We start from the raw sequence: 27,071 nt of genomic DNA, 5'->3' as shown, positions 1-27,071 counted from the left end.
AGAAATCATTGCCAAGGGTCAGCGCTATGTGCATGGGAGGGAAGCTGCCTGAGATCGTGCATCCCACTGCTGGGGGGCTTTAAGAAGAGGCTGGAGAGCCCCTCGTCCAGCAGGATGTGGGAGTTCCCCAAGAGCTTCTGGAGGCCATCCCTGCTGGGATTCCAGAGAGGTTAAATTCGGTTGTGTTTATTTCTAAGGATCCCAGCAGCTCTGAGCTGGCCGGGGCCTCTATGTGAACATGAAGCTGTTGTGTGTCACCCTACAGTAAGCGCTCATTCAGGCCCAGGGAGCGGGAGTTGTTGCCTCCCCAGGCTGCCCACTGCGACTGTGAGAGAAATATTCCCTCCTTTCCCCTCATCCCCCCTTGCATCTGAGGGCCAAGCTGAGTGAGCACGCCTGCTCGCAAGCGCAGGTGAGGGGCCATCGAGGGTCATGGAGAACATGTCTCTCTGGGCCCCCAGCCTTGACTGTCTTTTGTTTGTCTCCCCTGCACCAGGCCATGTTCGAACTGGTCACTTCCGAAGCCTCGTACTACAAGAGCTTAAGCCTGCTGGTGTCTCACTTCATGGACAACGAGCGCCTGAAGAAGATCCTGCATCCCTCTGAGTCCCACATCCTCTTCTCCAACGTCCTGGACGTCATGGCTGTTAGCGAGCGGTAAGATCCGGGCGTCCCGGCCAGTCTCCAGTCCACCGGCTTAGAAAGATCTCATTTGTCAGGTGTTTAATGAGCAACGCTTGAGCACTTGCTGTGTGCCAGGTGGAGGCAAGAAAGTGTTGTACAGATGGGGTTAGTCTTGGAGTCAGGAAAACCTGGGATGTGTGGGACCGAGCAAGTCTTAGCCTCTTCCCAAGTGGGGTTCTTAATCTAGCACTTAATCTAGATGACTTAATTTGATCAGAGTCAAATGGGCCCTTGTCTGGGACGGCATCCCAGGGAAACATCTCAGCTGCCTGTGGCACCTTAGGGATTCTTGGCCTATATATGGGTACTATAATTATGCCCATTTTACAGACAAGGAAACAGGTAAAATAAGTCACCCAGTGTCTGAGGTGGGCCATGGTGCACATTTATGCAACTCTTTAAGATTTGTCCTTCATTAATATGGAACTAGGTTTTGCATGACTTCTCGGGTAAGGGGGATGCTACTGCTTGCCTTCACAATGAGTGGGCGCAAGGCTGGATGAAGGAGAGAACTGGGAATTTAAAACCGAAATTTAAAAAGTGAATGTTAAAAAAAAAAAAAAGAAAGAAAGAAAGAAAAGAAATCCCATTTTGCCATCCTGGCAAGAAATGAGCCAAAAAAAAAAAAAAAAAAAAAAAGCTGAAAAAGAAAAAGAGCTGCTCATTTACATTAATGAAGGGAGTTTTCTCATTGGGAGTTCCCTGTACTAATGAAATCTGAGGTTCTGGCCTAGAAAAGCTCTCCAAAGGGCTTTCTCTCCATAGATGCAAAGGAACCAGTGCTAAGAATTATCACCTCCATTTTAACAGTTGAGGAAACTGAGGCTGGTGTGTTTAGGTGATCTTTTCAAGGTCACCATGTAGCAAATGGCAGAGCTGGAAATTCAGGAAATCAGAGAACTTCAGAGTTGGGAGCAAGTTCAGAGACCATAGTCCTTAACCGAGACACCCATCCAGCTAGAAGATCACTTGGAAGTGAGCTTCTGCAGTGGCTGCCAACCTTGGTGGGGGGGGGGGTGCCGCTTCTCTGCTCCTTCTGCCCTTGGGCAGCCGGCCCCCTGCCCAGTCCTCCCCGAGGTGCTTTTTTTTTTTTAATGTTTTTATTTTTTTGCTAAAGCCATTGGGGTTAAGTGACTTGCCCAGGGTCACACAGCTAGGAAGTGTTAAGTGTCTGAGATCAGATTTGAATTTGGGTCCTTTTGACTTCAGGGCTGGTGCTCTATCCACTGTGCCACCTAACTGCCCCTCCAAAGTGCTTTTAAGAAGGCTGGCTAAGGGGGCTTTCGTGTTTCTGTTTCTCACCCGATGGCCTCTACACGTGTGACCAATACACATATACTTCCCCCACTACATACAATGCCTTACTACTAGTGTGTAGGTGTGACAAAAAACTTGTGTGTGTCCTTGTGTATATGTGCACATGAGTGTGCATGTGTGTGTGTGTGTGTGTGTGTGTGTGTGTGTGTGTGGAAGAGGGGAAGCTAGAAAGCAAATAGGAGAGTGTGAAGGAGCCGCTGTCAGGTTCATTAGATTCATGTGTGCACAGATTTAGAGGTGGGAGGGATTTTAGAGATCATCTTTTCCAACACTGTTATTTTTACAGATGGGGAAACTGAGGCCCAGAGGGAAGAAGTAGCATAGAACCCGGGGTCATAGGTTTAGAATGGGAAAGGATTTCCTAGATCGTCTAGTTCAATAGCTTTGTTTTTACAGAGGGGGAAATTGAGACTCCAGAGAGAAAAAGTTCATTAGAACTGAAAAGGATACTTGGGATCATCCAATCCAACACTTCCATTTTGCAGGTGGGAAAGTGGAGTCCCACAGTGGGAAGTGACTTATTCAAAGTCACGCAGTCTACAAATGGCACAAGCAGGATTCCAAATAGTTCTTGTGACGCCCAGTCCTTCCCCACCTCAAGCCCCCATTGTATCCCACATCCTGTCCAACGTGGGCACACCTCAGGCGCTAAGGGAGCCCGTCTTTTCCTCCATTGTCTTAGATATTAAATAGTATTTTCCATTCCGCACGATTTTCTAAATGTGCCTTCTGGCTTGTTTCCACGCTGTGGATTGTTTTAACTTTGTATTTTTCCTTTTGCTGCATCTCAAGAGCTGGGGGGAAGGAGAGGCTGACAAAGGAAAGAACCCAAAAACTATGATTAGCAACTTCATGGGGAGGCAAAAATTACCTGCAATCCTCCGGTGATTAATCCCCAGGACAACAGAATCCTTTTTTCACGTGGCTGCCTTGCCGATATTTGCACTCACAGCTTTCTCCTTGATGGGATCTGTCAGCTGGGGGGCTCACGACCAACAGCCTCCAGTTCTCGGGGCTGCAATAGCAAAATAGCAGCTGACATTCAGTGTCGACAATGTCTCGTACGTGATTCTCTCAGTTGATTGTCACCACAGCCGTGGCAGGTAAACGCTATTGTTACCTCCATTTTACAGATGTGGAAAATAAGAATCAGAGAGAAATGAGCTGGCCAGGAGCACACAGCCAGGAAATTGAATCTGAGGGGAGATGTCCCGACTCCTAAATCAGTTCTGGTCCCACTGGACCACATTTAAGCCTTTAAGTTACTAAGAATTCCCAGCTCTGTCCCAGCTGGCTCTCAGATCTGGGGACAGGAGTTCAAATCCTGCCTCATCCACTTATCAGCCGCTTGATCGTGGGTCCCTCTGTGGACCAGAAGTGATTGGAAAGCAAAATTTGCTCTTATTCTTCTGATTCTTCTAAGAGTAAGGTAGGGAGAAGGAAGCTGCCATAAGACAGGGCACTGGATGGCTAGGACACGTTACTCAACGATGGAAAGAGGTGAAACCCGGGCTCTGCTCCACAGTACCATGAGGAGCCTCAGTTTCCTCATCTGTCAAAAGAGGAGGAAGACTGGAGAGCCTGGAAGCTCTAAATGATCCTACCAACAGGATTATATTTGTGAAGTGCTGAGCATAACAACTGCCGTATGGTGGTGCTTGATGAATGCTTGTTCCCTCCCCCCTCCGTGACCTGCCAGTGTGCTTCTGGACAAGTCAATTAATTTCTCTGAGCCTCAGTTTCCTCACCTATAAAATGAGGCGTTTGAACGAGCTAAGGGTGTGCTTCCTTTCCTGGGTCCCAGCTGGGTAACTCCTCTGAACCTCAGTCTCCTCGTCTGTGAAATGAGGGAGTTGGATCAGACGGACTCGGAGGTTCCTCTCAGCTCTATCATAACGACAGGGAAGGGATAACAGTCCTGTCCTAACTGGGGACTATTGGTCGGTAATTTCAGGTTCCTCCTGGAGCTGGAGCATCGCATGGAAGAGAACATCGTCATCTCCGACGTGTGCGACATCGTCTACCAGCACGCAGCCAATCACTTTTCTGTCTACATCACCTACGTCTCCAACCAGACGTATCAGGAGAGAGCGTACAAGCAGCTTCTGTGAGTTCCGTGGGGGGGGGCCCAGATATCTGGCTTTTAAAGAAAGTGTGTGTGTGTGTGTGTGTGTGTGTGTGTGTGTGTGTGTGTGTGTGTGTGTGTGTGTGACAAAAAGAGAGACAGAGGCAGAGAGATAAGACACATATACAGAGATATATAAACAGAGAGAAAGTGACACAGACTGACATAGAAGTGGGGAGAGAGAAAGAAAAGAAAAAGAGATCAAGACAGAGGGAGGAGAAAGAGACAGACAAAGAAAGACAGAAATGGAGATAAATATAGAGAGAGACAGAGACAGAGTCATAGAAAAGAGGAAGAGAGAGAAAGAGACACAGACAGACAGAGAGGGGAGAGAGGGAGGACAGACAGAGATGGAGACAGAGAGAGAGAAAAGAGAGAAAGACAGAGACAGAGAAAAACAGAGAAAGAAAGGCAGAGAGTGAAATGGGGAGAGATAGAGAGGAAAGAGAGTGAGGGAAAAAGACAAAGAAACAGAGATGGAGCCAATTAGACAGAGATAGAGAGGAGGGGAGGAAGAAGAGAGAAAGGGAGAGAGAAGAGTGAGACAGAGGGGGGAAAAGACCAATGGAGAGATAGCCAGAGAGTCAGAGACAGAGAAAGATAGAGAAAGAGAAATGGAGGGGAGGAGAAGAAAGGGAAAGAGACAGAGAGGCAGAGATGGAGAAAGACAGAGAGGGAGGGAAAGGGAAAGAAAAACAGAGAGAGAGGGAGAGAGGGAGAGAAAATCAGAATGAGACAAGAGAAATGGGAGGGGAGAAAAGAGAAAGACAGACAGAAAGAGACAAAGATAGATAGCTGTCCTAGAATGTGCCCAAGTGGGTGAGCGTGTTTGTGGTTTTACAAAAGTCCTGTCCACATGAGTGTGGCCAGAATGGAGAGCAGCTGAAACCAGGCCAGGTGAGGATTTTGTCGAGAGAACTAGAATGATTACCTAGAAGAGAAGGCTCAGGCGGTGTGAGAGCTGCCTTCCAATATCCCCCTTGCCTCCTGTAGCAAATGCAAATGCTGTTTGCCACTGAAAGCTCTTCATAGCCCAGCTCCCTCCCACCTTTCTAGTGTTCTTACTCCTGGGTATTTTTCAGTCCAGTGTCCCTAGCCTCCTGGGTGGTGCACGAACAAGACTCTGCAACTCTTGGCTTCAGGCCTTTCCTGTGGCCTTCCTCCATACCTGGAATTCACTCACTCCTTGGCCCTAATTATCTCACTCCTTGGCTTCCCAGCCCCAGCTAAATTCCCATCTTCTACAGGAAGCCTTTTCCAGCCCCTCTTCCTCTGTGTGATTATCCCCTGTTTCTCCTGTAGATATGTCTTTCCCTGATGTCTCCCTTATTATACTGTGAGCTCCATGACTGCAGGGATCGACTCTCCCTGGCACACAGTGGGCACTTAATTAATATCTGTGAATTGATGGGTTGAAGGGCCATCCCAGGGAAGAGGGATCAGTTTTGTTCTGCTTGGCCCCAGAGGATGGAATTAGATCCTGGAGAAGGCCGATTGGGCTCCATAAAGCCAAACCTTCTGGCCACAGAGAGCTGCCTTTGGGCTGTCTTGTGGGCAGCACAATGGCCATCCGAAAGTACCGGGTTAAAGCCTCCTTTGCCACTTCCTACCGGCCAAGTCCATCCTCTTCTCTGGCTGTTGGACTCAGGGTTCCCAAGGTGCCCAGTCCATGATTTTGTGATCTCTAGAGCTTTTCCTGGTCTGATGACCCTTTGTTGAGGATGCTGTAGAGCAGATTCAGGCTGAAGCATGGGACTAGACTCCCAAGTACCCCGAGGCCAGAATGCTGTGGCCAGATCTTCATGGCGCCCCCTGGAATTTTCTTGGTAAAGATTGGAGTGGTCTGCCATTTTCCCCTCATTGGACAGATGAGGGAAGTGACTTGCACAGGGTCACCCAGCTAATAAGCATCTGAGACTAATAAGATCTGAACGCAGGAAAATGAGCCTTCCCTGCTCTGGACTCTATGGCGCTTCCTAGAGGGGAAGGAGGGAGACAGAGAGTTGGATTCCGAGCCTCTGGGGTTCCTTCCAACTCTAAACCTATAATCACCTCCGGAGTTTGCAGTGAAGTGTTGAGCCCGATGAAAGACCCAGCGCTTTAAGGAAGGCACTTGCTAGCCACTGGGCCCCAGCTCCTCATCTGCAGGGAAAACCGCCGCCCCAAGAGGTGCAGGGATTGTCAAGGAGAGGGGAGGGGTGTGGGGCCCATTCGGCTCTTCCTGATTCCAGACCCAGCTCTTTCCTCTGGGCCACGGCAACACACCCATGTCCCACAGCTGATGGTGGCCCCCAGCCAAGAGGAGACTAAGGCAGAGAGACAGAGACCAGAGAAACAGAGACAGAGAGAGATCAGAGAGACAGAATTGGGCATCCTCTGAGAGGCGGTGATTATTCAAGCCTTAGTAGCCCCTGAGAGACCCAGAGAGACAGAGACCAGAGAGACAAAGACAGAGGCAGGGATCAGACAGAGACAGAGACAGAGAGAGATCAGAGAGACAGAATTGGGCATCTCTGAGAGGAGGTGATTATTAAAGCCTTAGTAGTCTCTGAGAGACCCAGAGAGACAGAGGCAGGGATCAGACAGAGACAGAGACAGAGAGAGATCAGAGAGACAGAATTGGGTGTCTCTGAGAGGAGGTGATTATTAAAGCCTTAGTAGTCTCTGAGAGACTCAGAGAGACAGAGACCAGAGAGACAAAGACAAAGACAGGGATCAGAAAGACAGAGACAGAGACAAAGAGATAGAGAGAGATCAGAGAGATAGAATTGGGCGTCCTCTGCGAGGAGGTGATTATTAAAGCCTTAGTAGTCTCTGAGAGACCCAGAGAGACAAAGACAGAGACAGGGATCAGAGAGACAGAGACAGAGAGAGATCAGAGAGACAGAATTGGGCGTCCTCTGAGAGGAGGTGATTATTAAAGCCTTAGTAGTCTCTGAGAGACCCAGAGAGACAAAGACAAAGACAGGGATCAGAGAGACAGAGACAGAGACAAAGAGACAGAGAGAGATCAGAGAGATAGAATTGGGCGTCCTCTGAGAGAGGTGATTGTTAAAGTCTTAATAGCCCCTGAGAGACCCAGAGAGACAGAGACAGGGCTCAGAAAAAGAGATGAAGAGACAGAGAGAGATCAGAGAGACAGAATTGGGCATCCTCTGAGAGGAGGTGATTATTAAAGCCTTAGTAGTCTCTGAGAGACTCAGAGAGACAGAGACCAGAGAGACAAAGACAAAGACAGGGATCAGAGAGACAGAGACAGAGACAAAGAGACAGAGAGAGATCAGAGAGACAGAATTGGGCGTCCTTTGAGAAGGGATGATTATTAAAGCCTTAAAAGCCCCTGAGAGCCCCAGAGAGGCAGAGATAGAGACGGATTGTAATGCGGAGAAACAGAGGCAAGATAGAAATTAGAGATTTGAAATAGATTTACTGGGACCAAATGGATCCATGGTTTGGTCTCAGGGCTGAATGAGACTCATCTCCAAGGATCCAGCAAACAATGAGAGTTCTCAAACACCTATACACACCACACTCAGACACGGTGAGGGGAGGGGAAGGAGGGGGGGGGGTTGGTGGAAGCAGGGGTGGAGTCTGGGTGCTGAAAGCAGGAACATGGGACTAACAATCCGGTTCTGACTGGGTGAGGAGAGGCATGGGGGACATCTGATAACTGGGATCAGTTATCACCAAAATTCTGATGATGCTTAAGATAAAAAGTCTTTATCTGGGTCATCATGATTAGGAGGGAGGGATGGTTGAGCAAAACAATCATAAACTGAGACAACAATTAGGGAAACTGAATCAGGATAATTAGGGAAACTGAGTCAGGACAATAAAAGAGAACTGTGGCATAACAGATTAGGTGAAGAGCAAGGGGGAGGAAGGGACCTTGAAAGTCACAGATAATGCAGGCCCCAAGTCGGACTTGGAGCAGGTCTGTGACTCCATATCCAGCACAGCAGCCATCCCATCACGGTGCTTGAATACTTTCAAAGATGATGAGTTCACTACCTCCCAGGGCAGTTCAGCCCTCTCTGAGACACTCTGATCTTTAGGACAATGTTCATGGTCTCTGGAGCTTGCACACGTTGCTCTGGACCTACCCCAGCCCTGTTCCACAGACCATCCCTCCAGAGCTAGAAATCAGCTTTATGTCCTTTTTAGGACTTCTATTTCCTTCTCCTCTGGCCCCACATGGAATAGTCTTGGGGCCCTCCACCATCCCTTGGATGTGCTCTGGCTGGGGATCCCCAGCCAGAGGGAACGCGGCCAGGGTCGGGGAGCCAGGATGACTGTCTCCTCCCTTCTGAAGCTTGGCCCCCCTCATGCTGCCCAAGATGGCCTCGGATGTCGGTTCTTCTGTCTCATGTTCATATTGAATTTGCAGACCCCTAAGACCCCCGGCTTTTTCTCATGAACAAAATACACGACTGCTAGAAAAGACTTGTCCACACATTGACAAACTGACTTGGAATAAATAGCCTGGAGCTCATGATTTTTTTTTTAAAGTATACTGGTTAAGATTTAAAAAAATTTTTTTTATTATATTATATATTTTTAATTATTATATTATATATTATGATTTTTAATTATATGCCAAAATTTCCACTTAAAATAAAGATATGTTGGAAGAATTGGGGCTCAGTCCCTGGATCTACTACTTCCCAGCTGTGTGACCTTGAATAAGTCACTGACCTGCTCTAGACCCCAGTTTCCTCATCTGTAAGGTGAGGGAAGTAGAGAAGATCCATCCATCAACCAACATTTATAAAGCTCCTGCTCTGTTCCTGGTGGACCTTCAAGGCAGAAGCCCTTCAGCTTGTTTGATTGGGTCCCGGACTCCCCCAGTCCGGTAAAACCTAAAGAGCCGTTCTCAGAATTGTGGTTTTTCGCTGCAGAAAACCAAAAATACAAGGTTACCAAGCTAACCGATTGCACTGAAACAAGGCCCCAGAATATTAATTACAAAAGGCCAGGAGCCCTGCACTGGTCCCAGAGCTCACTCTGATGCTACAAAATAGGAAGTAAATATTTTGGCGAGAGAGAAGTGGGTCTAAACGCCCTCTGTGGCAGGGCCCATCTGCTCTCGTGCAGCCGGCTCGCATTTTAGACCCTTCCCAGCCCTGCCCCCTGAGATTCTCCCTTTGGCTCGAAGTCAGCACCTTCACCAGCCTGGGGAGAGCTGCTACCCCAAGCCCTGGCCCAGCAGGCCTTGCCAAGCCCCTGCAAGGCCATCCCTCCAGATGGGCCGCCCCTCCCCTGGCACAGGCAGCCTGGGCTCTCTTAGTCATGGGGCCTGAGTCACTGCCCTGCTCCCCGGACTGCGGCCTGCCCTGCCAGCCTCTAATTGAGCCTCTGACTCAGGGCCTTGGACTCAGCCCCGTTCTCCGCCACCCCCACCCCCAGGGCCCGCTGCTGGAATCCGTCCGTGTTCACGTTGTGAACTCGCTCTGGGGAGCGGACTCGTCCCCTGGAAGTGGTTTCCCATTCCTTTCCCCCTGAAAGCCACTAGAGTGGGAACTTCTCCCGTGGAGGACAGAGCCCCTCCTGCGTCCAAGAGGATTGATCTGGGGGGTGGGCCGGCCGGGCAAGGCGGGACCTCCTGGAAGGCAGGGGACCCCTTTGGTCCCCAAGCAGCCCCCACATCATATTCCCCCTCTGCCCCCCCCAGGCAGGAGAAGGCCGCTTTCCGGGAAGTGATCTCCCAGCTGGAGCTGGACCCCAAGTGCAAGGGGCTGCCCTTCTCCTCCTTCCTGATTCTGCCCTTCCAGAGGATCACTCGCCTGAAATTACTGGTACAGGTAAGCCTCTGGCCCTCCTTCTACCCTGACTCTGTTTCCCCTCGCTGCCAAATTGTTCTCCATGAACACTTAAGGAGTTTGTAGCTGCTGCACCCTCTCCTCCCAGGACTAGAGCTGCAGCTCTGGAGGGACCTCGGAAGCCATGGACTCCAGTCACCCATTTTCCAGGTTCAGCAAAGTTTGGGGCCTCCCCCAGAGACTCAAAGGCAGGATTTGAACCTAGGCCTCGGGACTTCAAAGCTCTATCTCCTTAGTTCCTTTCTTAGCTTCCATAGGAGCCATCCTTGACTGAGAGCCAGAGAAGGGACCATAGAGTCCATCTGGTCCAAGGCCTTGATTTCGTCAAACTGGGAAGTTCTGGTCAAAATGAAGCCACTTGGAAGCTGGGGCAGAGACTGTGAGAGGAGCTGCTTTGGAATGGAGGAATGAAGCATTTATTAAGCACTTGTTGTATGCTAAGCACAGGGAACTCAAATAGAAAAGCAAACCTTCCCTGTTTTCAGAGAACTGTGCCAATTCTTTTGACATCACAGGACCTGGATTCAAATTCCAGAACTTACGGCTTTTAGTGACTCAGGAAAGTGAGTCCCCCAGTTTGGGCCTCAGTTTCCTTATTTGTAAAATGGGGGGATTGGACCAAATGTTCTCAGCGGTCCCTTCCAGGCCCACGCCTCTCAGTGATACCATGAATGAACGAGACCATGCTGGGAATCAGCAGGTGGCCCTGGAGACATGGGCCTGTGGGAGGAGATAATTAAGGGTGAGAACTCAGAGTCAAGGATGGAGGAGCCAGCAGGGAGGAGCCTGCCAGTGTGGCCAAGGAGGGGGGCGGGGCGGGGCCTGGGAAACGGAAGGCAGCCATCAGCAAAACCCTGATTATGGCTTTTGTCTCCTTTTCTTAAGAAAGTGTGCAGCCACATGTATTGTACCTAGACTATATTGTAACACATGTAAAATGTATGGTATTGCCTGTCGTCGGGGGGAGGGAATAGAGGGAGGGGGGGTAAATTGGAAAAATGAATACAAGGGATAATATTATAAAAAATATATATATATATATATAATAAAAAAAAAATAAAAATTAAAAAAAAAAAAAAAAAAAAAAAAAAAAAAAAAGAAGAAAGTGTGCAGCAAATGAGACAATTCTACACACTCTGGTTTTCTGTACCCAAAATAAACAATTAGTTCCTCTCAAGGGAGCTGCTCAGAACCGAAAATTCTCACCATGTTCTTGCTCCTCTTCCCTTCTTCATCTGTTCCCCTTCTTCTCTCCCTTTCCCATTCCTCTTATCTCCCTCTCATCCCAAACCTCCTCTCCTTGACTTCTCCCTTTCTCCTTTCTCCTCTGCTAGCCCCCTCCTTTCTCTCCTGCCTCCTTTCCTTCCTCTATTCCCTGTTTTCTCTTTCTCCTTCTCCCCTCCTCTTCTTCCTCTCCTTTTCTCTCTCCTGTCCCCCTTCTTTCCTTTTCCATCTTCCTCTCTTTTTCTATCCCTCTTTCGTATAATGTTCTTCTCTAGAATAAAATGTTCTCCAGGAGCAGGTTTCTTGGGGAGCTTCTGGAGACAGCCTTAGTTTCAGTTCAGTGTAATAATCACCTCAAATGCAGCCAGGAGTTAAGGTCCAAATCCTTTATTTTCTCTTTCCTTCACTTGGGGCTCGGTTAGCTTTTCTGGAGGCCTTCGGGATCTTGGCTTCAGTGTTTTCCACAGGACAGCCTGCCGCCACTTCTCTGTCTTCCTTCCTTCTGCCCGACTGCCGTCTCTGGCTTCTGAATCTCCCACAGTCCCCTTTGGTCCTGAGAGCTTCTTGCTTATATGGTGCACACGGAGTACACTCCACCATTTCATCACTAGGAAACCATTATTTGTTGTAGGATGAAATCAATGCGAAACTAGATTTAACCATGTCTCCTCAATTCCACTTAGTACCTTGTTTCAGGTTCTGGCCCATAACATCTCCTTGTAGGATCAGATCAATCACACTGAACTTTGCTAAATTAGATAATTATTGTCTCTATCAATTCCACTGTCTTAGTGGAATTATAAGAATCATAAGACTTTCTCTTCCTTCCCTTTCACCTGTTCTTTTCTCTCCCCTCCCCTCTTTGCTCTATCGTCATCTATTTATTCATCCATTTTTCTATCTATCCATCTATTTATCCATCATTTTATTTATCCATCAATTTATCCATCATTTGTATCTATCCACCTCTTTATCTATCCATTTTTCTATCTATCCATCTATTTATCCAGCTATGAGCTATGTCTCCATCTCCTGTCTACCCCTCATCTGTTTCCTGTCTCTCTGTCTCTCTTTCTTTGTGTCTCTGTGTCTCTCTCTCTTTGTCTCTCTCTGTCTCTCTTTTTCTCCGCCCCCTGTCTCTCTCTTTTTCTCTCCTTTTCCCTCCCACACCTCATTTCCCTGAGTTTGCTTTTTAAGTGATTCTGCAGCCTAATTGTTCTAGATTTTTTCCTCCTGCCTCTTGTCACGGACATCGGCCCAGTGACACTTTGGTCTTTGTGCTGCCTCTGTTCTGGGACATGTCCTCACCTCAGGAGAAACTGAAAGGAGCCCCTGGGAGTCCTTGAAGAGAGGAAGTTTTTGGGGAAGATAGTGTAAGTTCTTGCTAATGATCTGCAGCTTCCTAACTCCGCTTCCATCTTTTCTCCTGTTTAGAATATTCTGAAGAGGGTGGAAGAGAGCTCTGAACGGGAATGCACGGCCCTGGACGCCCACAAGGAGCTAGAGATGGTAAATGTGCCCCTTGGCTTCTCTGAGGCTCACCTGAGCCCTTCTCCATTCTCTGCAGAAGGCCTGGCTTGGAGCCTTCCCGCAGCACTGTCTGTTCCCCCTCCCCTGGTTTGGGGCACCTCTGACCTAAGCTTGACCCCTGAGCCCAGGCTCCTCTTCTAGCACTCTGGGCCAGGGACCCAGGCAGGCTCTCCACTTCTGAAGGTGGACAGGGCTCATAGCTACAGGAGAGAAAATGTTCTTCACATTAAAGCATTCTGGAGATTGGTCAGATGAAAATTTCTGAGTTTTGAGGTGATTTAACCTCTTGGGAAATCTTTGTTTAATTAGCTGCAGCTGAGAACCTAGGAGTGGACCCATTTGATCTCATCTAAAATGGTTGGGTGGGGGGGTTGGGCTTCCTCTGCCCCAATAATTTTCTTTCCTCTTCCTTTTTTTTTTTTTTTTTTTTTTTGGCTGAGGCAATTTAAGTGACTTGCCCAGGGTCTCACAGCCAGGAAGTCTTAGGTATCTGAAGCAGATTTGAACTCAGATCCTCTTGACTTCAGGGCTGGTGCTCTGTCCCCAAAATTTTCTTAACAAGCTACTCCTTCTGAGCTGTGGAGGCTCTCCAGGATCTGTGTACAATCTCTTTTCCGTCCAAGACGCATCGCAAAATCTCCTTGGAATTGAGAAAACAAGGGGCCCTTGCTTAGAGTGCCACTGAGGCTGCCCACCTGTCCTAGGATGGTCCCTGGTGACCACAAGGGCAATGGGAGTAACAGCCCCATTGGGGGGCCTTAGCACCCTCACCCTCTCTCCAGCCTCAGAAAAGCAAAGAAGAAGTTGTTTGAGGGGTTCCCATTCCCAGCTGCTCCCAGAAGAGCAGTACTGTCCAGTATTCCCGGCCACATCAAGGGAAGGGAGAAGGGAGGGAACTATGCCCGGCTGGCCTGGCGCTGAGGGACAACTTAGGCAAGCAGGATTGTTGGCAGGAAGACAGAGGGCGTGGCCTCCCTTCTCCACTGTAAACTCTGTTCTTGGTGCTGCCCTCCCCCTAGATTTCTCTGGCCTCTTGCTACACAAGTCCTGAATGTGGCCATCCATAGAATTAGATATGAGTGTTCACTATGTGTGTAGCATGTGTGCATACAATGTGCATGTATATTTATACGCACATATACACTTTGTGTGTGTGTATAAACTTACATCTTTACATAGGCTGGGAACATGTATATGTGTATATGTGTGTGTGCACAGCTTAGTTCTTGTAAAGCCTGGAGGTGTCATGCTTCATAAGGTAAGAAAATGTTCACGGAAATGGATTGGGGGAGGCTGTTTTTATTAGATCTTGAAACATTCTTCTGAGTTGTATATGGCATCTTGTAATTTATTACAATGCATTTGTATGTTTCTGTAGACTATCTATATACATGTTACTGTGTAGACATTGGATTGTATACATTGTGTTACATATGAATGAATGAATGAGTACTAAGTGCTCACCATGTGCTAAATATTAAGGATCCGAGAAAAAAGTGAAACAGTAGCAGCTCTCCAAGAGCTCATACCTTAATTGGTGGAGACCTCAAAGAAAAGCAGGTTTGACTGCAGAAAGCAGAATCCTTGAGGGTGCAGCAGAGAGCTGCTGGTCAGGCAGGGGCAGATGTCAGGTGCAGGAGATTCTACAATAAAGAAACAAAAACAGGCTTAATGGTCTGTCCACCATCTCTTCTGAAGGAATAAAGTTGATTTCCTCTCATTCAAGCAGTGGATGAGTCAAGACTCGACTCTTATGTCGAGTCAGGAAGACTTGAGTTCAAATCCTGCCTGTATGACTCTAGGCAATTCACTAACTCTCTTCTTCATCTGTAAAAGAAAGATCATAATAACACCTAATTCACAGTGAGGATCAAAGCATGTAATGCACATAAAGCACTTTGTATAGAAATGCCAGCTATTAGACCCTAATAGGCAACTCCCTAAAGACTAAATTATGGAGGAAGCACTAAGTGGATCAGTGGAGAGGATTTCCACTCCAGGAGTACTCCCTAAATTGATTCAATCAGTTCTAAAAAAAGAAGAAATAGGCACACACCATTGTACCAGGCGCTGGAGTAGATAAAAACATTCCTCTACCTCCTTCCACTTAATAGTCTGATTGAAGTGATAAGAAATAAAATCATACATTGAGAGAGACCAGACCTGAGAGAGCAAGCAGAACCCAGCAGCTGTTGTAATGGTCCAGGAATAGGTGATAGGAGTCTGTACCAGGATTGGGATAGTGTCAGAAGAAAGTGTATTCTAATGATGTTGCAGAAGGAAAAGCAAGGAAAGATTTGTAAAGGTGAAATTGACCAGAGATGTTGCAGAGGTGAAATCCACAAGAAATGTTTCAGAGGTAAAATGACTAGAGATGTTGCAGAGATGATATTGACCAGAAATAGGTGAAATCTAAACGAAATCAACTAAAGATGGTGTAGAGGTGATATCTATAAGAAATGTTGCAGAAATAAAAAGACTAGAGATGTTGCAGAGGTGAAATTAACTAGTGATATTGCAGAGGTGAAATTGACTACAGATGTTGCAGAGATGAAATCCAGATGAAATTGATTAGAGATGCTGCAGAGGTGAAATCTACAAGAGACATTTCAGAGGTGAAATTGACAGGCCTTAGCAAAGTTTGGACATGGAGGTGAGAGAGATGAGGAGTCCGGGATGATTCCTAAGTTAGGAACCTTAGGGATTGGGAAGTTGGTAGTTCTATCTACAGGGATAGGGAATGTAGGAGGAGGAGTTGGGGAAAAGATAGTGAATTCTGTTTTGGATATACCGAGTTTAAGATGTCTGCACAATGTCCAGTTTGAGATGGCTCAAAGGCAGTTAGAGATGAAATATCGAAGGTCAGCAGAGAAATCATAGCAGGAAAAGGAGATATGAGAATCATCAGCACAAAGATGTTAACTAAATCAATGGGGGTTAGTGAGATCATTGAGTGAAAGTGTAGAAAGAGAAGAGAAGAAGGCTCAGGATAAACCTCTGCAGGAAATCTGCAGTTAGAAGTTAGAAGGAAGAGGATCCAGCAAAGGAGGCTGAGAAGGAGCAGTCAGAGAGGTGGGAGGAGAACCTGGAAGGGAAGGCCAATCATTTCACATCTCTGAGCCTTACTTACCTCATCTGTGAATTAAGGGTCTTGTCCTCTCTGAGGACAACATCCCAGCCCCAACATTTTATAGTTCTAGATTTCAGGCCATAGTTTTACAAGACTCATGTTGCTTTCAGTGGGGTCAGAACATTTTCAATTAAATGTCTCTTAAGCACCTGCTTTATACAAAGCTTGGTGCTAGGCACCAAGAATAAAAGTGAAAAAAAAAATACATTTTCTTTCCCCAAGAAACTTATATTCTACTGGGAAGGCAGATTGGGGAAAACATGATCTGCATGTAAATAAGATGAAACAAGATGGGTAATGGAGAGTCCCATCTACTAAGAAAGAGACCAGGAGATCTTCCAGGAATGAAATGGAATTAACTCTGTTCTCACACTTGACTTGAGGCATGAGGTCCAAGTTAATATTATATTATAATATAAAAAACATTTCAGTATACAAAAGATAAAAAAGGATTGTTTATGAACATGAGAATCTGTTACATACAATTGTTATTTTAAAAAATATTTAGTTTAAGAAGATAGTGACAAAATTACCATTTAATTGATAAGTTTTTCAGCCTGTGTCCTAGAGCAGTCATGGAATTGACTTTTAGATTAATATCAAAGCCAGGAACTCCTTCTGTTGGTCATACAGTTGCTCCTCACTATCATGAAATGAATGGATTGAGACATTAGAATCCAAATGGCCAAAGGTTGCCATGACTCATGATCTCCCTTTGGTGTTCTTTTTTCCAGGTGGTAAAAGCATGCAATGAAGGTGTCAGGAAAATGAGCCGGACAGAACAGATGATTAGTATTCAGAAGAAAATGGAATTTAAGATCAAGGTACAGTTGCTTCCGATATCCCTTGCCTAGTGCCACATAGATAATATAATTTGCTTTGCATATATTGGCCTGCGTATTATGTCCCCAATTAGGTCCTTGAGCACAGGGACTGTCTTTTGCTTCTTTTTGTATTCCCAGGACACAGTGCCTGGCATATAGTAGACACTTAATGTTTATTGATTGAATAATAATACATCTTAATGTGATCAGTCTTGAGCATTGACTGTTGAGGATTTCCTAAGCAAGTTCCATTCAATGTCTCGAGTTGTATCAGACTAAGCTGAAGGAATAGTCAGGATGCTAGCTTTGGTATGGTGCCCTGAAGAATCCCTTGCTTCCTCTCCCCTCCCCTAATTAACTGCTTCTCTTTTCATTTGGGCTGCACTGATTTTGTTTGTGTAATGCTTTTCAATTTTGTAAAAGTTTTTCGTAAGCATTATTTCATTTCACAGAAGTGAGGAAACTGAACCCTGGATATGTCCAGTGATCTGTACATGGTCACAAATCCCAGATGGAATTAAATGTGTCTCCTGATTTTAAGCCTCATGCTCTTTCCTTGACATTTGAAAGCAGTGAGTGATCATGGATTCATAGGAACTGAGTTTGAATCTGGTTCTGTCCTTGACTACCTTGTGACTTTAATCAATTCACAATTCACTTCATTTCTCTGGGCCTCAGTTTTCTCCTCTGTAAAGTGGTCCTTTTCCAGTCTAAGCCCACGATCTCTATAGATGGAATCAATTTTTGACAATCAATCCAAGCTGACTTCATCATAATAATCATCATCTAGTCTATCTGCCCCCATCCCATGACATAAGGAGTCTGGAGCACTGACCCCTCATGGCGAGTTCTAACTGTCCTTTGTCTCCTTCACTCAGTCTGTTCCCATCATCTCTCATTCCCGCTGGCTTCTGAAGCAAGGTGAACTACAGCAGATGTCTGGCCCCAAAACATCCCGAACTCTTCGGACCAAAAAACTCTTCCGAGAAATCTACCTTTTCCTCTTCAATGATCTGCTTGTGATCTGCAGGCAAATTCCTGGGTGAGTCCAAAGTAGGGAAGGAGGAAGAAGGCAGAACCTGTAAACTCTAGACCAGTGACTTCAACATCCACCCCAAGAAAACGATACAAAAGATGGTCAAACCACCAATTTGTAAGCACTTAGAAAAAGGAGTGATCATTTGGAGCTACTCTGGGTTCACTGAGAAGAAATCACACCAGACTAAGAAGCATTTCCTTTTTGACGATCATTCAATAAATATTTATTAATCAGCTATGAGGCATTGTGCCGAGTGCTGAGGATACAAAGAAAAAGATGTCCTTGCTGGAAACTTACCTTCTATTGGGCAATACAATGTACCTAATGAAGTAGGTAACATGTTATCCATAACTACTTCATTGTTTAATTAATTTCACTACCTTATAATATTTTATTTATTTAATATTATATCAACATCATTGTAATATTATCTATATTATTTTAAATATTTAATTAAATTTAATGTTAAATATTTAAAATATATGTTTAATAATTAAATATAGTAACATACTAAAAGTCAATATTTTAATATGTATATGTCCTGTGTCTGGCACATATTAGATGTTTAATAATTGATATATATTCACATTTATTAAGCATCTACTCTTCTGTGCATACATTAAGCACTTCCTCCTCTGTGCACTTATTAAGCACCTACTCCTCTGTGCACTTATTAAACACTTACTCCTTTGTGCCAGGGACTGGGGATAGAAAGACAACAGCAAAAAAAGCCCTGCCCCCAAGGAGCTTGCATTCCGGTGGAGGAGGGGTGGCCATAGGAATATACATATACAGGTGTTGGGGAGGGAGGGAGGCCCAGTGGGGAGCTGAGGGTACCACAAAAGGCCTCACATGGGAGGTGACCTTCGAGCTGAGTCCTGAAGGAAGCCATAAATTCCAAGAGGCAGAGGTGAGGAGGAAGGGCACTCCAGGCAGGGGGCCCACCCAGTGCATAGGCAGGACCTCAGTAAGTGATCACTGTTATTTCCTGACCCTGTCCTCAGGGACAAGTACCAGGTGTTTGACTCGGCTCCCCGTGGCCTCCTCCGGGTGGAGGAGCTGGAGGACCAAGGGCAGACTTTGGCCAACGTCTTCATCCTGAGGCTGCTGGAGAATGCAGATGACCGGGAAGCCACGTACATGCTGAAGGCCTCGTCCCAGTGAGTACCAAGGCCCCTTGGCCTGTCTGCAGTTTGCCACCCCGAGGGGCCTGAAGACCTTTCCCTTCAGACAGGCCCAACCTCCCCAGACCCAGAAAATGGCTCAAGAAATGGGCTGTGCCCCTCCCTCCCCTTCTCCCCCAGTATCATTCCCTTCCCAGCCTCCCCGCCTTGACCTTGGCCATCCCCCATGCGGGGCAGCAATTTCTTCCAATCTAGCTGACTTCAAAGCCCACTTGTGGGCCAGCCCTGCCTGGTCTCCCAGGAGCTGGTGCCCTATCCGTCCCCTCCCCCCCACTCTCCAATCCTCCTGCCACCGCTGATCTCTGCAGATATTGTTTCCTTCCAGGAGAACAAAAGCTTCCTGAGCACAGGAACTGTGGCATTCTTTAGGACATGCAGTAGCGCAGGAAGAGAGAGCTGGGGCTGGAGTTAGGAAGGCCCGAATTCAAATCCTACCTCAGGATTTGTAAGAGTTAGTTTACTAATTAGTGTGTGGGACACTGAACAAGTCAGTCAACCTCTTCGAGTAGGGCATCCAACCTCAATTTCCTCATCTGAAAAATGAGAGTGATAATAGCATCTACTTCCCAGAGATTTCAAGATCAGGTGAGATTTATGATTTGTGAACCTTAAAAAGACTAGAGGAATGCTAGTTCTTATTGTTATTGTGTATGATCCCCAGTGCCTAGGACAATGCTTGGCAAATAGCAGGTGTTTAATAAATGCTCATTGAACTGAATCAAAGCTAGAAGAGCAGGCCTGGTTCACTAGCCTGCTCCAAATGACCTTCACTTCACTTTCTTCTTGGATGTAAGTTTGGTGGAGTGGACAGCCTCAGATTGGGGTTTGAATCTCAGTTTGGCCACTTCCCCCCATGTGACTTTGGGCGAGTCTGCTTCCTCCTCTGAAATATAGATGGATTGGGCTGTCTACCGCCAAGCTCCCTCTCAGCTCCCCTCTACAATCCCCCCCCTCCCCACCCCATCCTCCCCACCTGTGGCCGGGCACACAATGTGTGAGCTGGGAGGGACCTAGGACAGAGCTGTCGAGGCTGGGAGGGAGCTTAGTCTACAGCTCATGAAACAAGAGCCCAAGAGCCCTTGGAGACATCTAGTTCAGGGCCCTCACTTTACAGAGAAGGAGAATGAGGCTTTTTGACAGGCAGTGACTTCCCCACAGCCCAACAAGGAGCAAGTGGTCAAAGCCGGGTCCCCGCCCCCTGTCCCCATCCCTCTCCTCTCCACTGCCCCCGTTTCCTGGCCGGGGCCATCCATGTAGGCCCAAGGTTCTGAGTCCAGCAGCTTGCTTCAGGCAGCCGCCTCAGTGAGCACTGTGTGGGGGCCCAGTCTGCCAGCAGCCGCCCCGTCCATCTCCAGTTACTTCCACGTGGCATCAGATACTGGGGAGGGCGGCTCCTGCCGTGACGGGGAGCCCTGGGTGTCTCCCCCAGCCCCAGGAGATATCGGGTTGGGCCTGGTCCTGTCAGAAGGCCCAGGGGGCATTTGGGGGCCATGATCAGGCCGTCCGCTGCCCTCATCCAGAGGCCATGTCAATCTGTGGTGTCTCCGCCCTCACAGGAGCGAGATGAAGCGCTGGATGACCTCCTTGGCCCCGAATCGCAGAACAAAGTTTGTTTCCTTCACATCCAGACTGCTTGGTGAGTATTCCCAGAGGCCCCTGGGCTTGGGCTCCTCCCGTAGCCTTTCTGTCTGAGCCCCCAGAAGTGCCCTGCAGGTGCCATGTTGGATCTGAGGGGGCTGGACAGCACCCCTTGACTTGGGATAGAGAGAGAGACCATTATTTATCCCTTAAAATTACATTCATGACTGATTTTCCATCAGAGATGCCCTGGGGTACCCCCTGCCCCCTTCCTCTCAAGCCCCAAAACCATGTTTCAAATGGCTTTCCACGCCCAGCATCTCCCCTCCTCCATGGAAGGGAGGGTGGTTCACTTAGACTGGGGTCTCCTTTCTGTGTCACAGAGCTCTCCCTGACTCATAGGTTAAAGGGCATAAACCCAAATCCGGGGGATGACCAAGGAAACAAGTGGGTTCTTCCCAGTCCTGGGGTGCTCCCTGATACCCCCCATTTCCAGAGAGCCCAGAGTTCGGCTGAAAGCCCCTTTCCCTCTCCCTGCCCCTCCCCCAGCAGACTGCCCCCAGGTGCAGTGTGTCCACCCCTACGTGGCTCAGCAGCCGGACGAGCTGTCCCTGGAGCTGGCCGACATTCTGAACATCCTCGAGAAGACGGAAGATGGTGAGTGACGCTCCCGTGGCCCTCACTCCATCTCTACCCCCCGCATCCATCCCTACCCCCCTCCTAGCACCTCCTTGCCTTAGATTTCTTGGCCGGCTTTGTCCGGGACGGGCTCCTGGATCCTGGCTTTTTCTGGGCACCCTCCAAGCTTCTCAAGGTTCTTTCTAAAATGCACTCCCAGAACTGACACAGCTGGGGGGGGGTTGGCCTGGGGCAGAGTGCCAGGGGACAATCGCCGCCTGTCCCAGCATCACTGCCTCTCTCAGGCAGCTCCAGATCCACTCACTTTGGGGGCCTCCCCTTCACAGGAGGGGCTCAGGCTGAGACTGACGTCCTGGAGGCTTTTTATAAAGCAGTGAGGTTGTTTTGTCACCAACATCAGTATCAATAACATCAATAACAATCGGCTCTGCTATTCCTATCCATGTGTTCCGGCAAACACTCCCCTTTCCCGGGCTCAGTTTCCCTAAAACATCAGAGTCAGAGTGGCTGCTTCTGAGCCCTCGCCCCCTCCCCCCCAGCTCTGGCTCTAGGATCCTGTGACTTCTGAGCCTCCGTTTCCTTAGCTGTAAAAAGAGGGGATGGGTCTGAGCTTGATCCAGCCCTGAGTCTTTGAATAAATGTTGGTTGAATTAAGTTAATCACCCATTTTTCAACAGGTAAGACCACTTAGTTTAATCCTGCCCTCTCTCACCTGTTTTCCTCTTTCTTGTTCCCCATCTTCCCTTTCTCCTCCTTCTTCCCTCCTGTTTTGACTTGTTTCACGCTAAGAGAATGAGGAAGCGCTTTCCTCTCTGAACCTCAGTCTCCTCTTCTAAAATGACAGATTAAGCTGGTCTCTAAGATCCCTCCGAGTTGTTGTTTTGGGGAGAGAGTGGTCTGGATGACGGCTCCCCAGGGAAGTTGTAAAGGTTCAGTATGGGGGGAGTGAAAGAGAGGGTCCCCCAGTGCCACGCGCCGCCCTGGCAGGCGGAGAGGCTCCCAGCCTGGATCTTTTGGCAGGCCGGTCTGATGAGGTCCCCTCCTAGAAGGGAAGCCGAGCCCCCTCTGGGTGGTATTTCTGGGCCACCTGCTCCCTCTTCTGGCCATCTTGAGGAACAGCAGAAAATCTTTGCCCCCAGATGTGTTCCCAGTGTGGCTAGCGGCAGGGCCCCACGAGGGGCTGGGTTTTCTCTGCTCTTCCTTAACTTTTTTGCTTTTATTTTTAATTGTTAATTAGGGATGTCGAGACTCGTAACTATGGGACCCCGGGGAGAATCGAATCCAAATTTGTAAATCCGGGAATTAGGGCCAGAAAGCCCGAGGGCCCGGCCAAGTGGAGGCATTTCTCTGGTCAAATCTCCCCCCAGACGTGGAAGCGAGGCCCGGGGCTAACGGGCTTTCCCAACGCCCCACGCGCAGTCCTTATCCCGGGCCTCCCACAGCTGGGCCCCTTTGGCGGCTCCGGGCCGCTCACACCGGGCGGGATCCCCGTTTCAGAGACAGGAAGCATTGGGAGCTGGCGGCAGGCGCCGCGCTCCCGATTCCTCGTTCTCCGAGTCCGAGTCCGGAGCCGCCACACATGGGCTTCCACCCGCAGATCCCCAGGTTTTCGTTAAACGCTCGTTGCTTTTTTTCCTTTCTCCTTGACATCTCCTTCCCACCGCCAGGTTGGATTTTTGGGGAGCGCCTTCATGACCAGGAAAGAGGCTGGTTCCCCAGCTCCATGGTGGAGGAGATCATGAACCCCAAGATCCGATCCCAGAACCTCAAGGAGTGTTTCCGGGTGCACAAGATGGACGACACCCAACGCAGCCAAAACAAAGACCGGCGGAAGCTGGGCAGCCGCAACCGGCAATGACCTCTCCGCCACTCGTGCCCCGACCCCTGACCCGGGGACGCCGGGGCCAGTGAGCAGGACCGAGGGGCCTGGAGGGAGGGGAGGTGGCAGACCCCGGGCGGGACGAGGAGAGGTGGAAGAGCCGGGAGCGGGAGGGCCTGAGCTTTCCAGTGTGGACCGTGCCCACCCCAACCAAAGGGACGCTGCTGTGAGCTGCGTCCGGAAGCCGCCTCTGCCCTCCCCTCCCCCCTCGTTAGAGCCTCCTGGTCCCTCCGGTGGCAGAGCAGTGGGGGAGGGGAAGAGCGGAGAGTTCCCTCCTTCCGAGCTCCTGCCTTCTAAAGAGCTAGGCCCGCGGGCTTTCCGCCCGCCCCGTCACTGCCTTCCTCCCCGCCCCCACCCTTTAATAAGTGTGAGAAACTTTCCACTGCATGGGCATGAGGGCACCCGGATACCCCAAGCACCCCCACCCCCACACCGCGGCCCAGGGGCTCCCCAGAGGCGGCCGGTTCTGGGCTCGGAGGGTTTCTGCCGTCGCCAGCTGGGCACCACAGGGGGAGCCCCGAGGGGCGTGTCCCGGTGAGGAGCAGAGGGAGCCCGTGGGCCCCGGGGGGCGTGTCCCGATGAGGAGCAGAGGGAGCCCGTGGGCCCCGAGGGGCGTGTCCCGATGAGGAGCAGAGGGAGCCCGTGGGCCCCGAGGGGCGTGTCCCGGTGAGGAGCGGGGGTAGCCCGTGGGCCCCTCGGGGCTCCCGGAGCAGGCCCCGGTGCTCCCACAGTCTCCTTGGGGAGGAAGTTTGGGATATTCTGGGCCATTCTCTGGGCAGAAGGCTGCTTCCTCACCCCCCCTCCCAGCATGCCATTGCCCCTTTCGCAGAGGGGGCTCCACGTGCCCCGGCCCCCCGCTATTGTGGCCGCGCCCGCTCCCCGGACCGCGGGCCTCTCAGAGCAGTCAGGCGAGGGCTTCTCCGGGACGGAGGAGGAGGGTCCCGGCCGCTCCTCGGCAGCTCCCGCGCTTCCGTGCACCTGGGACATGCCTCGGAGTGGAGCCCCGGAACCGGAGTCAGGGCGCCCCTCCCCTCTCCCCGTGCCAAGGGGCCGGGACGCAGGATCGCATGACCACCCTCGCATGTTCTGACCTTGGGGGAGGGGGACAGCCCCGGCCTGGGCTGCTGCACATCCACCCGCCACAAGCCGGGCCCCGCCCCTCTGCCGGTTCCTGCCTCTTTGCCCCCATGTATATTTTAAATGCCTTTTTGTTTCATAAAATATATTACATATGGTGAAACGCGTGTGAAGTTGGCAAAATGGGAAACTGGGGTCCCGAGGGCTGATGGGGGGACCGGGCAGTACGCAGGATGATGGGGGATGGTTGGGAGACCATGGCGCCCGACCTGGGTGAGGGGGGGCTTTCCAATAAAGGAACCTCATGAGGACAGATCTCCGGGGAGAAAGGGGAGGACCTTGTAGAGGGAAGGGTCTCCCTGTTGGCTGCGCCCTCCAAAGGGGTTCTCTGCCTCTACGGAAAGATTTCCTAGGGAGGGAGAGAGGAAGGGAGGGGACTTCCACCAGCCCAGGGCACCCAGAGCACTTCCCGGCCTGCTCCTGGTCCATCAGGAAAGGCTTCTCCCCCTCTGATATTGGGCTGGGGGGAGGGGCGCTCCAGCTTCTCCCTCTGATATTGGGCTCAGGGGGACTCCAGCCCAGTCTGGACAAAGCTTGTCCTTCCCCATCAGTGCTCCCTTCAAACGCTGAGACGCGTCCCCTGCTCAAGCCAAAACCCACAAATCAACCAGAGAATCAGCATTTATTAAGCACTTTCTATTTGGCTCATGCTAAGCACTAAAGACTGAAACAAGAACCCAAACCAATCCCTGCCCATAAAGAGCTTACATTCTAATGCGCTCCATTGGCACCTTCTGGATGCAGACAGACTGTGGTCCACTGCTCCCCTGCCCCCCAGATCTTTGTCAGACAAACTTCTCTAGCCCCATCTCAGCCATTTTTTTTTTTTTTTAACCTCAAGGGTAGGAATGGCTATGAATCCATATTAAAAGTCCTAATACTGGGTTCAGCATCTGATTCTAGCCTGTCAGCCCTCTTGGATCTCCCTTCTGACATAGTAACTCGGCTGATAATGACAGAGCACTTTCTGTGCATACCCACGCCCGTCTGTCTCACAGTCCTGGGACGGTGCTGGGCTCTTGGGGGACACCGGCTCACTGAGTCCCCGTTGTCCCCCACGGGGTCCTAGCCCTCTGTCAGCTGCCACGGACACGTGCATGCTTTGATCCAGTTAGGCCAGAGCCAGGGAAATCAGGCCAGGAAGATGGAGAATGGCTAGATTGTGCAGGGCTGGCCTTGAACGCCAGGCCAAGGGTTACACTTTTTGCCTAAGCATCATGGTGACAAGAAAATGTTACTATATTGGGGGCGGATTGTTGGTTTTTGACTTAGAAGTAGGTCCATAAAGCAGGCTGGAGTTGTCCCAGCGGGGGGGGGGGTACATGTGGGTACACGTAAGAAAAGGGGCTGGGGAGGCAGGGGTGAAGCAGGACAGCTTGCCTCCCTCCCACTGTCCTAGGCAGAACTTGCCGCCATTTGTGGCACAAGCTCATTAGGGGCTTCTTCAAGAAATAAAAAACAGCCTTGAAGGACAAATCTCAGGGAATGGACATTCTTGCTGCTGTTTTAATACGGGTTTTATAAAGTCCTATCCCACTTTGTTAATTTGATTACAATTTGAAAGACATTGATTAAAGTCCTACTACGTGCCATGGCTGCTCTACTGGGTGTGGGGTAAAAAGACAGCCCGCACTCAGTCCCTGCCCACAACGAGCTTCCATTCTAGCAGAAGGAAGGGGCTGGTCAGCTTTAACATGGTGAAAGGCTGGAGAATGACAGAACACCTTAGGGAAACGTTAGGAAGACCTCAAGGCTTTCCCCTGGGGGGATCAGGGAAGGCTTTTGGAAGGAGGAGGCCCCAGGACTGGGACATCATCCAGAAAGGGGAGGGAAGGGCCTGGCAAATCTGGGGAGCAGTTCCTGGTTCATCAGGACTGGGAGAGAGAATGTATGAAAAGCCATGGGTGAAAGACGGTGGGGAAGGGAGCTCAGAGCCAGCTTGTTGAGGACAGCGGGCTGTATCTGAAGGGGACCTGGGCGGGGGTTGCTAGCTCCAAAGAAGCATCTCCAGTTTGGGCAGGAATCAGGACTGGGGACATTTTGGTCCCTTTGTTGAACGCCCCCCTCCCATGTCTGGGGTTTCCCACCCTCTCCCTCTGTAGCTCCAGGGGGACCAGCCCACTCTGGGTCAACCCTTTGGAACTGGACTTCAGTAGCAAAAAAAGAAGCTTCCCAGTGAAAGCCAGCTCAAACCAAAGGCCAGATAGGGCTCCATGTCACTTGGAAGGGTCTGTGGTGGACGGGCGGTCCTTATTCTCAATGAACACTTTTCCCTTTCCTTTTTTTCTGGTCATGGTGGAGAGGGAGTTTGCTGATGAAACTGAAGGTTTGGCTTTCCCTTGTTTCCCTTTTCTTAACTTAGGCTGGGATGCTTTTGTGTCAGGATTCTCACCTGTGACCCGCCTTACAATCAGCTGAAATAAGACTTCTAGGACGCCCCAGCCACAAATCTCTGGGGCTCCTGGAATGCCACAATTAGATAGTCATTCCTTTGGATAGCCGAGACTCCGGTCTCTTCAGAGGCCGTTGTGCAAACCCAGCTGTCTAACCTAGGAAGCCCTGATCTCCCCACACCCGCCCCCCATGTCATGGGAGATGGGGCCATTCTATAAGACTGGGGCTCTAAGGGGAGAGGGGGAAACGTGGCAGCCGGGGAAAGGGAACAGGAGGTGGGAGAAGGGTCAGATTCTAATTCCTCTCTTCACATGAAACTATGTGTGTGTTGGAAAAGACCCAAGGTCTGGGTGGAAATCTTGGCTGTGCTGTTTACTCCCTGGGTGATCATGGGCAAGTGGCTTCCCTTCTCTGGGCCCTCAGTTTCCTCATCTGTAAAATGGAGCAGGTGCTTAGGGGCTGGACCTGCTGTTCCAGAGAATCAGAATCAGTTGAGAGGGATTGTAAAGGTCACTTTGTCCAACTGCCTCATTTTACAATTGAAGAAACCGAGATCGAGGGACTTGAA

At 49.6% G+C, this 27,071-nt stretch overlaps 1 protein-coding gene across 3 annotated transcripts in view; it reads left to right on the top strand.

Annotated features, from left to right (window-relative positions):
- Positions 1-23,307, top strand: part of NGEF (neuronal guanine nucleotide exchange factor) — a 62,343-nt gene extending 39,036 nt beyond the window's left edge. For 2 of the 3 annotated variants that reach the window (XM_074264279.1, XM_074264278.1), the window contains exons 4-13: positions 497-657; positions 3,956-4,108; positions 9,798-9,927; positions 12,604-12,678; positions 16,564-16,653; positions 17,532-17,695; positions 18,697-18,852; positions 20,433-20,512; positions 21,004-21,111; positions 22,761-23,307. In XM_074264279.1, the coding sequence (XP_074120380.1) occupies positions 497-657; positions 3,956-4,108; positions 9,798-9,927; positions 12,604-12,678; positions 16,564-16,653; positions 17,532-17,695; positions 18,697-18,852; positions 20,433-20,512; positions 21,004-21,111; positions 22,761-22,951 (1,308 nt within the window). In that variant the 3' untranslated portion in view covers positions 22,952-23,307. The remainder of the gene's footprint in view (positions 1-496; positions 658-3,955; positions 4,109-9,797; positions 9,928-12,603; positions 12,679-16,563; positions 16,654-17,531; positions 17,696-18,696; positions 18,853-20,432; positions 20,513-21,003; positions 21,112-22,760) is intronic. The other variant, XM_074264277.1, reaches the window with a different exon arrangement.
- The last annotated feature ends 3,764 nt before the right edge of the window (positions 23,308-27,071 follow it).

This window comes from Sminthopsis crassicaudata, chromosome 4, assembly GCF_048593235.1.
Source record: "Sminthopsis crassicaudata isolate SCR6 chromosome 4, ASM4859323v1, whole genome shotgun sequence".
Classification (NCBI taxonomy): domain Eukaryota; kingdom Metazoa; phylum Chordata; class Mammalia; order Dasyuromorphia; family Dasyuridae; genus Sminthopsis; species Sminthopsis crassicaudata.
This window is presented reverse-complemented; position numbering and strand designations above follow the sequence as displayed.